This window comes from Bipolaris sorokiniana, assembly GCF_000338995.1.
Source record: "Bipolaris sorokiniana ND90Pr unplaced genomic scaffold COCSAscaffold_15, whole genome shotgun sequence".
Classification (NCBI taxonomy): domain Eukaryota; kingdom Fungi; phylum Ascomycota; class Dothideomycetes; order Pleosporales; family Pleosporaceae; genus Bipolaris; species Bipolaris sorokiniana.
The window spans coordinates 307980-320679 of NW_006911909.1; the positions used below are offsets into that span (position 1 = coordinate 307980).

The 12700-nt window shown below is 44.5% G+C and overlaps 3 protein-coding genes across 3 annotated transcripts; 1 reads left to right on the top strand and 2 right to left on the bottom strand.

The window, feature by feature from the left end:
- Positions 1-3040: 3040 nt before the first annotated feature.
- Positions 3041-5188, bottom strand: COCSADRAFT_203020 (uncharacterized protein; the record flags this gene model as incomplete). The annotated part of the gene is made up of 3 exons (XM_007706034.1): positions 3041-3710; positions 3881-5009; positions 5053-5188. 3 exons carry the CDS (start codon positions 5186-5188, stop codon positions 3041-3043), a joined length of 1935 nt encoding a protein of 644 aa, XP_007704224.1.
- A 4373-nt stretch (positions 5189-9561) lies between these two features.
- Positions 9562-9807, top strand: COCSADRAFT_60922 (uncharacterized protein; the record flags this gene model as incomplete). The annotated part of the gene is made up of 1 exon (XM_007706035.1): positions 9562-9807. A coding segment is annotated over one exon (246 nt), but the record flags the coding sequence as incomplete, so codon positions are not given.
- Positions 9808-10436: 629 nt separating this feature from the next.
- Positions 10437-12090, bottom strand: COCSADRAFT_40410 (uncharacterized protein). The gene has a single exon (XM_007705885.1). It carries the CDS (start codon positions 12083-12085, stop codon positions 10568-10570), a length of 1518 nt encoding a protein of 505 aa, XP_007704075.1. The 5' UTR covers positions 12086-12090; the 3' UTR covers positions 10437-10567.
- Positions 12091-12700: the final 610 nt, after the last annotated feature.

Consider the following 12700-nt stretch of genomic DNA (forward strand, 5'->3'; position numbering starts at 1 on the left):
GCATTCGAACTTCCAGCCTGGGTAGTTCTCACGGGTCCCATCGAAACGTTCTGGGTCTGGGAACTTGTTCTTGCGGGCCGTTGGCTCGGCAGTTGTTGTCAGCGGTAGTGGTGGGGTATTGACTCCTAAGGAGGCTTCCGAGCGTCCTTCGGCTTGGTTCCGTTCGAGTGCCTCTAAACGACTAACCATCGGGCCAAGGAGTCGCATCATCTGCTCCATCATCTGAACTGTGGCGCTCTGGTCGCTCTTCGGTGAGCTCTTTTGCCTTGGCGGGCTTCTCTCTCCTACCACCGTTGACCGTTTTACAACTGCTTCAATTGTTGGGCCAATCGCTGCCTCCTTCCACCCGTCCTCTCTCAGCATTTGTGTGATCTCACGCAGGATCTCTTCGTCCGAGACTCCTGCCTGGCTCTTAGCGGTAGCGTACGCCGCTAGCTCTTCTACGTTCAAGTTGGGAACGTTAATCTCCATCGTACTGTTCTTAGGGGGTTCTAAGGAAACTTTATCGAGTACCCCCTTATCGTCGCGTGTGGCTTCTGATCGTCTCTTGATCTGCTCGCGCAGTCCCGGACTGCGGCCTACTCCTCGTCGGCGAGGACTGGTAGGGCTTACCTTCGGCTGTCCTTATTACCAGCCGGAATCTAAATAGCGCTCTATCGCTGTTGCGTCGCGTCCCTAGGAAGACTCGCGTCTTGCCGTCTCGCTCGTGGGATCCCGTCTCCGATTGAGAGTAATCGCACGGCCTGCACCTCGTCCGATAGAGGATTGACAGGACTTTCTCACTACAACGTCCGCTTCTAGCTAACTGTACGCTAGGCCCGAGTGGCCTTCAGGTAGTTTATTACGCGACGTTGCGCCTACGGCTCGGCTTTCCAAGACACGGTAGGGCTTCTGACAGGTCCTGGGCGACTCTTTCGCCTACTGTCTCTCACGGCTAAGCTTCCTGCGAAGCTCTGCTCTAGGTGTACTATCTTGCGACGGTCCACCTACTCGCTGCGCTAAGGCCTTTCGTACCTATTGCAGCACCAACTCCGTGTTACTAGCTTATGCTAATAGCACGTTCTGAAGCTTAGTCAGAAGACAGTCCGCCTAAGGCTTGTGTCTAATTGGGATCGAATACAAAATGTAAGGGGCTGCGCTCTGGGGAGCAATCGCGAGGTATACAAGAGGTTGTATTCGATGAGGAGCTAAGCTCCCAAGCTACGTAGCTGTCTATATACAAGCTGGTTACCCGAGTAACAATCGGACCGGTGAAGTCTAGGTGCACGAGGCAGCTTCTGGGTCCTGCGGCTGTCGTCTGAACGTCGTTCGGGCGGTGCGCAGAGAATCCGGGTGCTCGAGACAGCACCCGGGTTCTGCGAGTAGGCCGAGATTCCATCGAGGAGCTATCCAAAGGGCGTTCAGCCCGTTACAGGTAGTAGCAGTGCGTTATACGCTCTTAAATTGGCCTAAAGTATAGGCCTAAATTATAAGAGTAATTCTACCTTCACGCTAAGTTAAAAAGTCTTTACGTGGTTAGGATATTATACTTTAAAGATAGTATTTACGTTGCCAAGAAAAAGTGTCCAGCTTGGTGGTGTGTCCGGCTCGGTAGTGCTTTACGTTAGAGAGCAAAGCGCCTTCTTATATAACCTGTTTATCATAAGTCTTCTTTCGCTACTACGCGGCGGCGCACCTTCTGTTATATGCACAGGTACTGCAAGTGCGTGGCGGGCTTCTTGCATGACTTTGTAGTATGCCTGGATAAGCTCCTTCACCCACACTAGCCCCCCGCCCCCCGCCATAGCCACACGCGACGCAGCAACATCAGCAAACTCATGTCGCAGTCGCTTCTCCTGCTGAATACGCCCTAGTAGCTAGCGCTTAGAGTCGCCTATACTGCTAGCCTGGTAGCTACGCGCATCTTCTATAAAACCCCACCTAGCCTGCTGCGCAGCGGCATTGTCTACCAGCTTGTCCTAGTAAATGACGGGACACTACGTCGTCCCTGGCACCACCTCGCCCTCACGGTGTAGCTACAGCAGCAGTAGTTGTTTTAGCATGTCTTGTCGCGTGCTGGCAATTATGCCGTGCACCATCGTAGCTGCGCTATGCTGAACTGGATCTGGCCATATAACAACGCGTCGCCAACCTAGTCCACTAATCGCAGGATCCAAAGCTGCTACGATAGCTAGTACTAACGACGATGACCTCGATGTAAATAATACTTTTGATAAGCGTTTCTAAGACAACTTTGACGGTATCGATTACAATTAGTTATCGCACTTCTATAAGCCTCTACGTACGCAGAGGCGTTAAAAAAGCTAAATCTATGACTATGGATATTGGGTGTCGCTACGTGGTAACCCTAAAGAGATCTACTTTGTTTGTAAGTTTTGCTATTAGCGTCGCTCACTCGATAGTATCCTCAAGGTTACGTAGTTGACTACGTCTGCGATAGGTCACCTAAGGTAGACATAAGTAGGCCATGGATATAATAAAGGCGGCTTGAAAGTGCCATCAAATCGAGCGTCTAGCCAGCAATCGCTCGCGATAGGAGCTGAATCTGGTGTAGCAATTAGTTAGAAGGTTACTATGTAATAAACTAGGCAACTTTAACGTACAGGCCTCCCGCTACGTAGCTATTATATAGCTTATTAAGAACAACTACTCTCTCTACAAGCTTAAAACACCTACTTTCTGATTAATAATAAACTTCACAAGTCCTGAGGTAGAAAATGCGTTATAGAGGAGCGCTAATAGTGTAATGGGCTGCGCCCGTGAGTAAAACACGTGGTTGTATCACGTGTCCTCTTCACACCACTTAGACACGAAATCTTATTCGTATAAAGGAACCTAAGATAAGAGTATAAAGTAAGAGATGTCGTATAATAGCTTTACTTTCTTCATCTTTCTTCTTCTGTAATATAGGTTAACACATACTCGTTCGAAGGCCTCTTCGCCCTTAACACGAAGCTAGCAATCTAATATGTATAGACTATAGAACTAAGTCTCCTTACTGCGATTTAAGTGCAATGAACATATTGTAGGGATCTTGCATTCAACTTGAATAATAGCTTAGCGGTTGGCCAAGTACTTCGCACTGCCTTAAATCCTTGAAACCTTTGTCACTAGGCTCCAAATCAAGAATCCTCAACTTCAGATTACCTGACTGTACCACTTGCCAAGGCCTAATTCCTCCTATCGTAAGAGAAGTATTAGAAAAACCCCTTGCTTCAAGAAAATCTACTGCGGGATTTGGATTGCCAGTTCTGCCGAATGCAAGCCAGGTATCCATGATGTACTGAGTGAAAGGTACATCATCTACATCTCTTATCTGACGACCTTCGCGTTGGTAATTTCCGAAAATAAGGTATAGCTCACCGCTATGGCATCGGTAGTATGGTAGTGATGTATCTCCATAAGGAAACGATTCCGTCTTGGGGGCATCACATACTCCTGAGTTTGGGCTATATCGTGTAAGCTGATATGATCGTTCCATTTCATAGGCGTAAACCTTGAATGCTTTGCTTTTGCTCGCAGAAAAGGCAGTTGATTGGGTTGGACAACGGAATTGAGCGTCGGTGGCGACCCGTGAAGTGAGATTGAATATCTCCAGTGTGTTGTTCGACGAGTTTTCAGGGATTGGAAATAGGCCGGATCCTATGATAGCCGAGGCATTGTAGCCTTGTTGAAGGAGCGCTTCGGAAGCATTTCGGCTTTTAGAAAAGCTAGTAAATGGACTTCAATCATCTCGCATCACGCCTGTCATGACAGTAATGTTTAATTTTGGGCCAGTTCCATCTAGCAATAGTTCTTTGGTGGACAAGTATGTACCATCGATAACGGGACGTCTACGTTTTGTCAATTCACAACACCACGAACTCGATGTTGAACATACCTAGCAGGAGTTCCGGTTGATGTCCCGTTTCGGATGCCGATCAATACATGTGGATCTTGTTCCCGAAGGCATCTGATTTCAGAATCCTTGTCCTTGCGAGTGCACCCTGTTTCATTTAGAATTGCATTAGTTACGTTGGTAACTGCCTTGATGCTTTGGTACTCTGCGAAGTCTCCCCCAGGACAGGACTGCAAAATTGCCCTTGCAAACTTGCCCTTTGCGAGAGGCGATGCAATCAGTGCCCGTACTGCTGCAGCACCTGCGCTTTGGCCAAATACAGTAATTTGGTCCTTGTCACCCCCGAAATTTTCGATATTGGCTCGTACCCAGTCCAGAGCAGCGACTAGGTCTGATAACCAGTAGTTGCCTTTCAAAGGAGTATCTTCCATAGCAAGGAAGCCTAGCGTGGATAAACGGTAGTTTGTAGTTACCACGACAACATCGCCACGAGACGCCATGTTGCCTCCATCAAAGGTAGTATCACTCCCGAATCCGCTAGTAAAACCGCCGCCGTGAATCCATAACATCACTGCTTTCTTTTTTGTAGATCTTTTCGCTGGTAACGTGGGTGTCCACACGTTCAGAAAGAGGCAATCTTCGCTGCAATCTAATGTTGAACCACAATAAGTGTTGATGCATCCAGATCCATATTCTAGCGCAGATATGTTGCCTTTAGGTTCTTCATATTTCGAGTAAGTAAAACGCCGTGGCTGTGCTGCATACTTGATGCCCCGAAAGCGAAATGAAAGCTTGTCGCGAGATCCAAGAATAGAGGCTTTGCCGGCATTGACAGCGACCTGCCAGTTTTTACTGATGTCATCATTCCTAGGGAAACTTAAGGCAGCAGATTGTGAACACAATACTGGAAGGATAGCTTTGCAGTCATGATCATGGATAGTTCCGTTCGTAGTAATGGCTCGACATCCTGACTGGCCTCGCCCTCCGATCCAATAGAGATCCGATTCTTCTGCAGCATTGGCATGTTCGAGGTACTTCAAAAATCCGAAATCGGTCCTGATTTCAGGCTCCCATAGAGTTTCATGGAGTTGTTTACATGTAGTTTGTGCCTTGTCATTGGACTGCCGAGCACTAAGAACAATTGTTGCGGTTTTCCGAGTACTCGAAGTTCCTGTCGCTGTGAGATGGTGAAATTTTCGCCAGAGGACACGTACCGTATAAGTCATTATGTGTTAGTATGGTTAGGTCGCTCCCAAGTAACTTCGGGTTGGGCGCAGCACATGCACTATTGGAAAATCCAAATGCGGCGAGGAGACACAAAGTAACTGTTTTGTTTCGACTTGGACTCATTTTCAAAAATGTAGATGAACAAGTCGCTGCGTTAGTACAGAAAACGAAAAGCCCGCTATGATTTAAATAAATTCCGTTGGTCTTTAACTAACACTGCTATCACCGACACAGCTGCCCTTTCCATACAAGATCTACAGAGGTAAGGATGTTGCATAGTGATGAGCTAGTGTAGAACTGATGCTAGCTTCGGGTCTATGTGGAGAGACTTCGGGTCAATGTGGGGGTATTTTAGGTGCACCTCCTCATCCAAAAAAGTAACAGTAGTCCGTGCCCACATCACTCTGGTATGCTGTTTCATATAGAATCACAAGAATTTATATTGCTATATCGTGAAAATCCACGCTACTAACAAACGGAGGTCTCTTTCTCATAGCAGCCTCTCATTTTCAAAATAATTTAATCGCTCCAGTGTGGATTACTATAGTTCTATACGCTAATTTGACGGTTTGCATGGACAAGTACCATTTTTTAATAAGGTGCGTAGAAAGCAAGGCACGTTAGATTGATGTGGAGATACATCGGGTCAACGTGGAGGCTGGTTAGATTAGGCAGGTCGATTAGGTTAACTAATTGCCTGTGGATAATGCTTAATAGCCTGTGCGCGAGTGCTAGACTGGCAAACGGGCACCCCCTACTATAGTGCGGGGTAGGGGCTGTAACCAAGTTGGGTACCAATGCTCAATAAGTCAATACTACGTGACAAATGATTCGGCCAAGCCAACCTACTAGCAAAAGCTAAACACGAGAACAATCTAAACTAATTATTCTAGTGTAGTATAATAACGTAAAAGACCACTGTGTAACGGTTCGAGTACACACTGAACTAACATCCGAAAGGGATCCGAACATGGGCACGCACTAGCCGAGGGCAGATCTGCTGATATAAAACCCCACCTTCTCCATACCGTAGCTCGATAGATTTTTGATATCCTTTCGTACAAGGCCTATAGGTGTCTATTCGAATCAAGGCTCGTTTGATGTCCCACGCACTCCCATATGCCTCTGAGTGACGCTACTGCCGATACTGATCCGAGTAGTCTTGCCTGCGCCGTTACACACTGAGCTGGACAGACCACTGAACCGGACACTTTTTCTTGGCATTGCGAACATCACTTTTAAAGTAACATGCCTCAACCACGTGAAGATATATTAACTCAGAGAGAAGGTAGAATTACTCTTACTATTTAGGCCTATCATACGGGCTAGTTTAAGAGCATTCGACGCACTGCTGCTGTCTACAACGTTCCTTTTTAGCGTCTTTCTAATTAGCTAAAGAAAATTATATTTTAGCCCTAAGTATCTCTAAACTGCTATAAGCTTACTATAACTAAGGAGTAAATAATTATATAATATATTCTTAACCTAGATTTATAAGAATTTACTCCCTAACTATGCGAAGTAGTAGATATAGTAGGGAAACTACTACGCGTATAAGATAGCTAATCTTTAGGTAAGAACTAGGTAAAGTAATTTATTTCGCGTTTAGATAAGCTTAAAAAAGCTTTTAATTAAGTAAAGGACCGCTAGAGGATATAGTAGAAAGACCTAGAGGTTATTAACGCGTATTTTAAGCTTATATAAGAGATCATTAAGAAGTATAAGGTTTATTTAGATAATATCTATAACTTTAATAAAACTAGCTTTTAGATATATATAATTAGCTTAATAAAGGTAGTTATAAGCTTAGAGCGTTATATAAGATCTACTCTTATTTAGCTAAGTAATTATAAGTAGGTTATAGTTATTAAGAGTATTTACGCTATAGAATATACTACTCTACTATTTATTATCTATAAGAGATACGTCTATATCTCTACTTAGTATAAAGAAGTAGGTATACTATGTAATTAGAAGCTCTTAGTATTAGAGAATAGCTAGATAAATAACTTACTTAGTCTTAAGTAGTTAAAGCACTTTAATAAGTATATAAAGACGCGTTAGATAGAGTTATATGTTACACGGGGTATGGGTCTATACTTCTCTATCCTGGTCCGCACTAAGGCAGGTGAGTATTACGTTAGTGTTCCGTGAGGCTTGTCTGGCGATGCAGTGGAGTTGGCGTGCTTAAGGAGGGTTTGACAAGACTAATCTATTTGATAGACTAACTTGTGACAATCTTGTTAAGTAAAGATACTAGTAAGAAAGTACAATTTGAGTTGACCACAACGAGAGTAAATAATGAAATCCATCCATCCTTATATCCTCATTGCTTCCTGTCCTGTCCTCCCGACATCCCATCTTGGCGGGAGGTTTGGGAGGACATTGGCTTCCCTTTATGCGGTGGCCTCCCGGAGGCCATGCCTTGGCGGGATGCCAAGTCACGTGATCGACGCCCCGCGTTGATCATTACCTTCTGACGTGGACGTCCTTAGGCCTTCAGCCATCTCGTCATTTGTCAAGGAGAGAGTCCTTCTTGTTACTTGTAACATTATATAGGCTACTTATTCTTAATAGCTATAAGAGCTACCTAAACTAAGAATTTAAGAACTACTTTCTTATATAGAAGATTCTTATTCTTTATATACTTACTTATTTATTATATAAACTTTAGCTACTTAATGTTATCTACTTTTTACTTTATAAGTAGAAGTACTTCTAATACGTATAAGACTTAGCACGCTACTACGTCTAGTATATTAATAAGAAACGCTTTCTATTAGCCTTTTAAGACGTATTTTTTAATATATTTACGTCTAATAACTATAAGAAGACTTTTAAGATAGTAGAGCTAGTTCCTATTAACGCGTAGAGAGTTACTAATCGCTTTAATATACGTCTTTATACCCTACTATAAGAAGCTTAGCTAGAAATCCCCTAGACGTTAAGAATACTAAGCAATTTATATAAATTTAGATTATAGTTAAAGCTTAACTATAAAAGGGTCTTTTATATAATTACTAACGTGGTTTACAAGCGAATCGCTCACCTAAGCGAATCGCTCGCGCCCCACTAGCGCGACAACTTCAACACTATAACGCGTCATGTCTCAACAACGCAATTATCTATCAACTTATCTTAAATTAGATCTCTAGCTTACTCTTCTTAATGTCTAATCGTAACGTATTTAAAGTTAAAAACGTACTACCGCTATCTATAACGTGCCTTAAAGAACTTTATTAGACCGACGTGCTAGAAAGCGCTCCCGACGCGATTGCGAAGCCAACTTAAAGCGCCTAAATAAGCTAGAAGAGGAGGCTATAGTTAGACGTATTCTTAAAGAGTCTATAAGAGAATTTGCGCCTATAAAGGCTAATATTCGCGTAATAGCCGATAAACTATTATATAAGTAAGAGGGTAACCCTGTTAGTAAGAACTAGATTAATAACTTTGTTAAGAGAACTCCTGAGCTCCGTACGCGCTAGAGCCGTCCCTATAATCACCAGCGAGCTATCTGTAAAGACCTAGCAGCTATCTAGCGCTAGTTCGATCTAGTTAAGATGACGAAGTAGAAGTAGGGTATTATAGACGACGATATCTATAACTTTAATAAAACTAGCTTTATAATAGGTAAGATTTTATTATAGTTAGTTATTACAGCGTCTAAAGGATATAGTAAAAAGAAGCGGATATAGCTAGGTAACCGTGAGTAGGTTACTGTAATCTAAGGCGTGGGTACGTTAGATCGCCGGCTACCACCCTTCATCGTCTTTGCGGGTAAGGTGCTTATTAACGTCTAGTTTAAAAACCTGCCTACTGACTAGGTGCTTAAAGTTAGTCCTAATAGCTGGACGAATAATTAGCTTACTCTTGCCTAGTTAGAGCACTTTAATATCTATATAAAGAGCTGCACTATAGGTAGATATTAACTGCTTATTATTAACGGCTATAAGAGCTACTACTTAGTTGAAATTTAAGATCTTTGTAAGAAGAAGAATATCGTTCTTCTCTATATGCCTACACACTCGTCTTACCTATTATAGCCTCTTAATGTCGCCTGCTTTAGGCTATTAAAGCGTAAGTATAGCAACATAGTTTTAGCTTTAGCACGCAACCGCACTAACTATATTAGTAAGGAGACTTTTCTACTAGCCTTTAGGGCTACTCTCGAGCGGTCTATTACGAAGGAGAATATCTAAGCTAGTTTTAGGGCCGCTAGTCTAGTTCTATATAACCTATAGGCTATGCTATTAAAGCTTAATATAGTATTGTAGATACTAAAATAATTACTACGACGGGTAGATACCTAGAAGGTATAGACGCCGTATAACGCCCGCGAAGTTAAGGCTTAAAGTACTCTTATTTAATAGAGAGTAAGAAACCGCCCTAGGTCTTCTATAAGTTCTCTTAACGAGAAGGTTACGCAGTTAAGTAAAGGGGCTTAGTAAATAGTATATAAGATGACGCTTATAAGGGAGGAAGTAGCTGCTCTTTAAGAGGCTCTAGATATAGTAAACAAGCGTAAGAGCCGTAAGCGGCGATACATACGGATAGAAGAGACTCTTAATATAGGCGAGGTACAAGAAGTATTAGCTAAACAGGCGGGTAGTAGTCGTAGTGATAGGGAGAGTGCGTCGAAGAGGGTGCGAGGAGAGAGGCGGTGCGGGCGTTGCAAGCAGACTAGACACAACGCCCATACCTACGCAGTTAAGATAGATAGTGCGAGTAATAGTAGTGACTCTAATAATCAATTTAGTATATTGTAATAGTTTATTAACTATAATAAAAGTCTAGGATAATGTGTTAAAGTTGTCGCGCTGGTGGGGCGCGAGCGATTCGCTTGGGTGAGCGATTCGCTTGTGAACCACGTTAACTACTATATAAAAAAGCTTTTAAAGCTTATTAAAGGAGCTAAAGAGATACTATATAAGAATATACTTATAGAGGCCTATATATAAGAGCTTAAAGAGTAATTAGCTAAAGTAATAAAGCGCTAAGGGCGTAAAAGAAAGCAGATTCAGATAAGCGGGATACTAGACTTTAGTATAGGGGCATCGCAGGTAGCTAAAATTACTTCTATTAGTTATACGACATTAAAGAAGGCGCGTAGTAGGGGTAGTTAAGAAAGAGCTCTACTAAGTTAACGGCACTATAGAACCTATAGGAGAGCAGGCTATAACTCTCGTACGTACTAAAAAGATATAGAAGAAGATTCTAAATCTAATACGAGTGAGTCGTACGAGGCTTCTATAGCTAGCGTGGAGTAATCTTAGTTTTCATACATGAAGTTCGCAATGCCAAGAAAAAGTGTCCGGCTCGGTGGTGCTTTACGTTATACATTATGTGAAACAGCATTATTATTCCTTAGGATAGCGTGTGTTTCATCCCTGCAAATCCATGTTGCTACTTTTTATAGTTAATCTATTCTCTTCTAACTAGAAACTATCTAGCCCCTTCACTGTGTCTTATATGCACATGTGCACTTATATCTGTTGCCGGGCCTCAAGCGGCTTTCTGCTTCTTCAGTATGTAGTCGTCGCCCTTCACCGCCTTATATATACCATAGAGACCGGATAAGAACGCATTGCTTTTCACAAGCCTCTTCAAAAAGCCCTTGGATCCTGTGCCAAAGTCTTGTTTCCGCCCTCGGTCCTTGGCCTTGTCCCATATCGAAGGTAGAGACGTGGCGTGGTATTTCCGACGGAGCTCGTCGTACTCGTGCTTGTCGTAGATCTGCCACCACTCATCTTCACTGTAAAACACGCGCGAGTAGAGCCATTTCAAACCGCCCAGCTCCCGCATCTTCGCTTCGATCTCACGGTTTGCACGGACGAATTCTGCTTCGTTAGATGGATACGGGCCCCACAGCCCGACACTGATATCCTCATCCTCATACCCGTCTACTTGCTTGCCGCCAACCAGCCCTCTAAACGGCTTCGCATGCCCCATTGAGCTCCTGCCATCTCGGCGCAGCGGACACAGCCAAATAGGATATAATCCAAACACCTCGTCGGCATACTCAAGAAACGGCGCAGCATTATCAGCTGGAAACGCAATGTCATGAATAATGTAGCGATCTGTATGTCCCGACGCATGCAAGGCATGATACATGATGCGTGTGTGCATAAAGTAATCGAACAGGAAGCGCGTCAGCCACGTGAACGGTACCATGAAGTGCTTGTAGGCGTACATGCCCATCCAGAAGGCGCCACGGTCGTACCGGAAGAGGTAGTCTTGGATGGGCACCAGTTCTTTAGTGATGATGCCGCGGGATGAGGCGGTCCGTGCGTGGATCCAGAACCACTCGTCCCACGGCCGGGAGAAGCGTTGGACAGGAAGATGGGAAGACGTAGAAGTAGGCGTATCGATGAGTCGACCTGTGACAATGACGCCCGTGTCTTTTGAAAATACGACGCCGTCAACGTAGTCATTTCGGACGTCGCTCGCGTGATACTTCATCTTTCCTGTTGCATTTTCAAACGAGAACGTGGGATAGTATGTCACTTCGACCATCTGTCTCAGTGGAATCAATTGCATCTCTACCATTGTCAGTACGCCCAGAGTCCCAAAACTGCCTCGGAGTCCTTCGAATAAGTCGGCATTCTGGCTGGCAGATGCGGTCACGAGCGCGCCGTCTGCAAGCACAACTTCAGCACTTAGCACGGTCTGGTCGAAGAAGCCGTACTTGAAGCTGCTGCTTTCGCCGGCGGTCCCGACAAAGCCTCCGCCGACGGTGATGCCTGGAAATTCCATGACAACGGGTGGAAGTAAGCCGGCTTTCATGGTTTCCTGGACGAGGACGTCCATGGAGACGTTGGGTTCGACCAGGGTGGTTTTGGTGTCATGGTTGATGGAGATGATGTGATTGAGGGTGCTGACGTCGACAACGGCATCGCGGTCGAAATCTGCGTGCCGTGTGCTGTTTGTGCTGCCGTGATAGATACGGAAAGCTGCTTCTGTGGCGTAAAAGTGTTGGACGCGAGAGCGCACTGCTTCTACGGTGTTTTTGTGACGCTCCATTTTCTGCGCGGTTTGACGCAGAACGAGGGACGGCAATATTTGTTTTTAGCTACGGCTAATGCTGCAGCACTGACCATGTGTGGCTGTGAGGTGAGGTTGTTGAAGCCGCAATCGCTAATCACTATATATATATGTATGCACACCATGTTACATACAGTCGCTGAAAGCGCTTCCACGCAAGAATCAGTAAGTAGTTTGGAGGATCGCGGCCGAAGCGCTGCGCAGCAATAACCCTACAGACTAACAGATCTTTATAGCACCAAGACTTACATATCAGCAGATCAGATCATGCAACTCATATCTGATTGGTCTCTGCATGTAAGTGTTAAGGGGGTGCTTGAACATTTTATCTATATGCGTGGGTTGAAATGCTACAAGTTCCCATTGTGTTCTTGGTGTCTTTCGCTTACGGCATCGGGTGACGCTGCCGGATGATACAGGGATGGGCCAAGCTAGGGGCCTGACGAGGATGACAGGGCCTGACGGACAGACAAGGTCTATGGCCTGAACAGAGGTTAAACTTATCCCTGAACAGCCATGTGGCCGTGGCACGGTCGGGAAGATTGTGGCACAGCGTCTAGCGTCGCATCCTTCCTACTGCTTATTGCGCTTGAG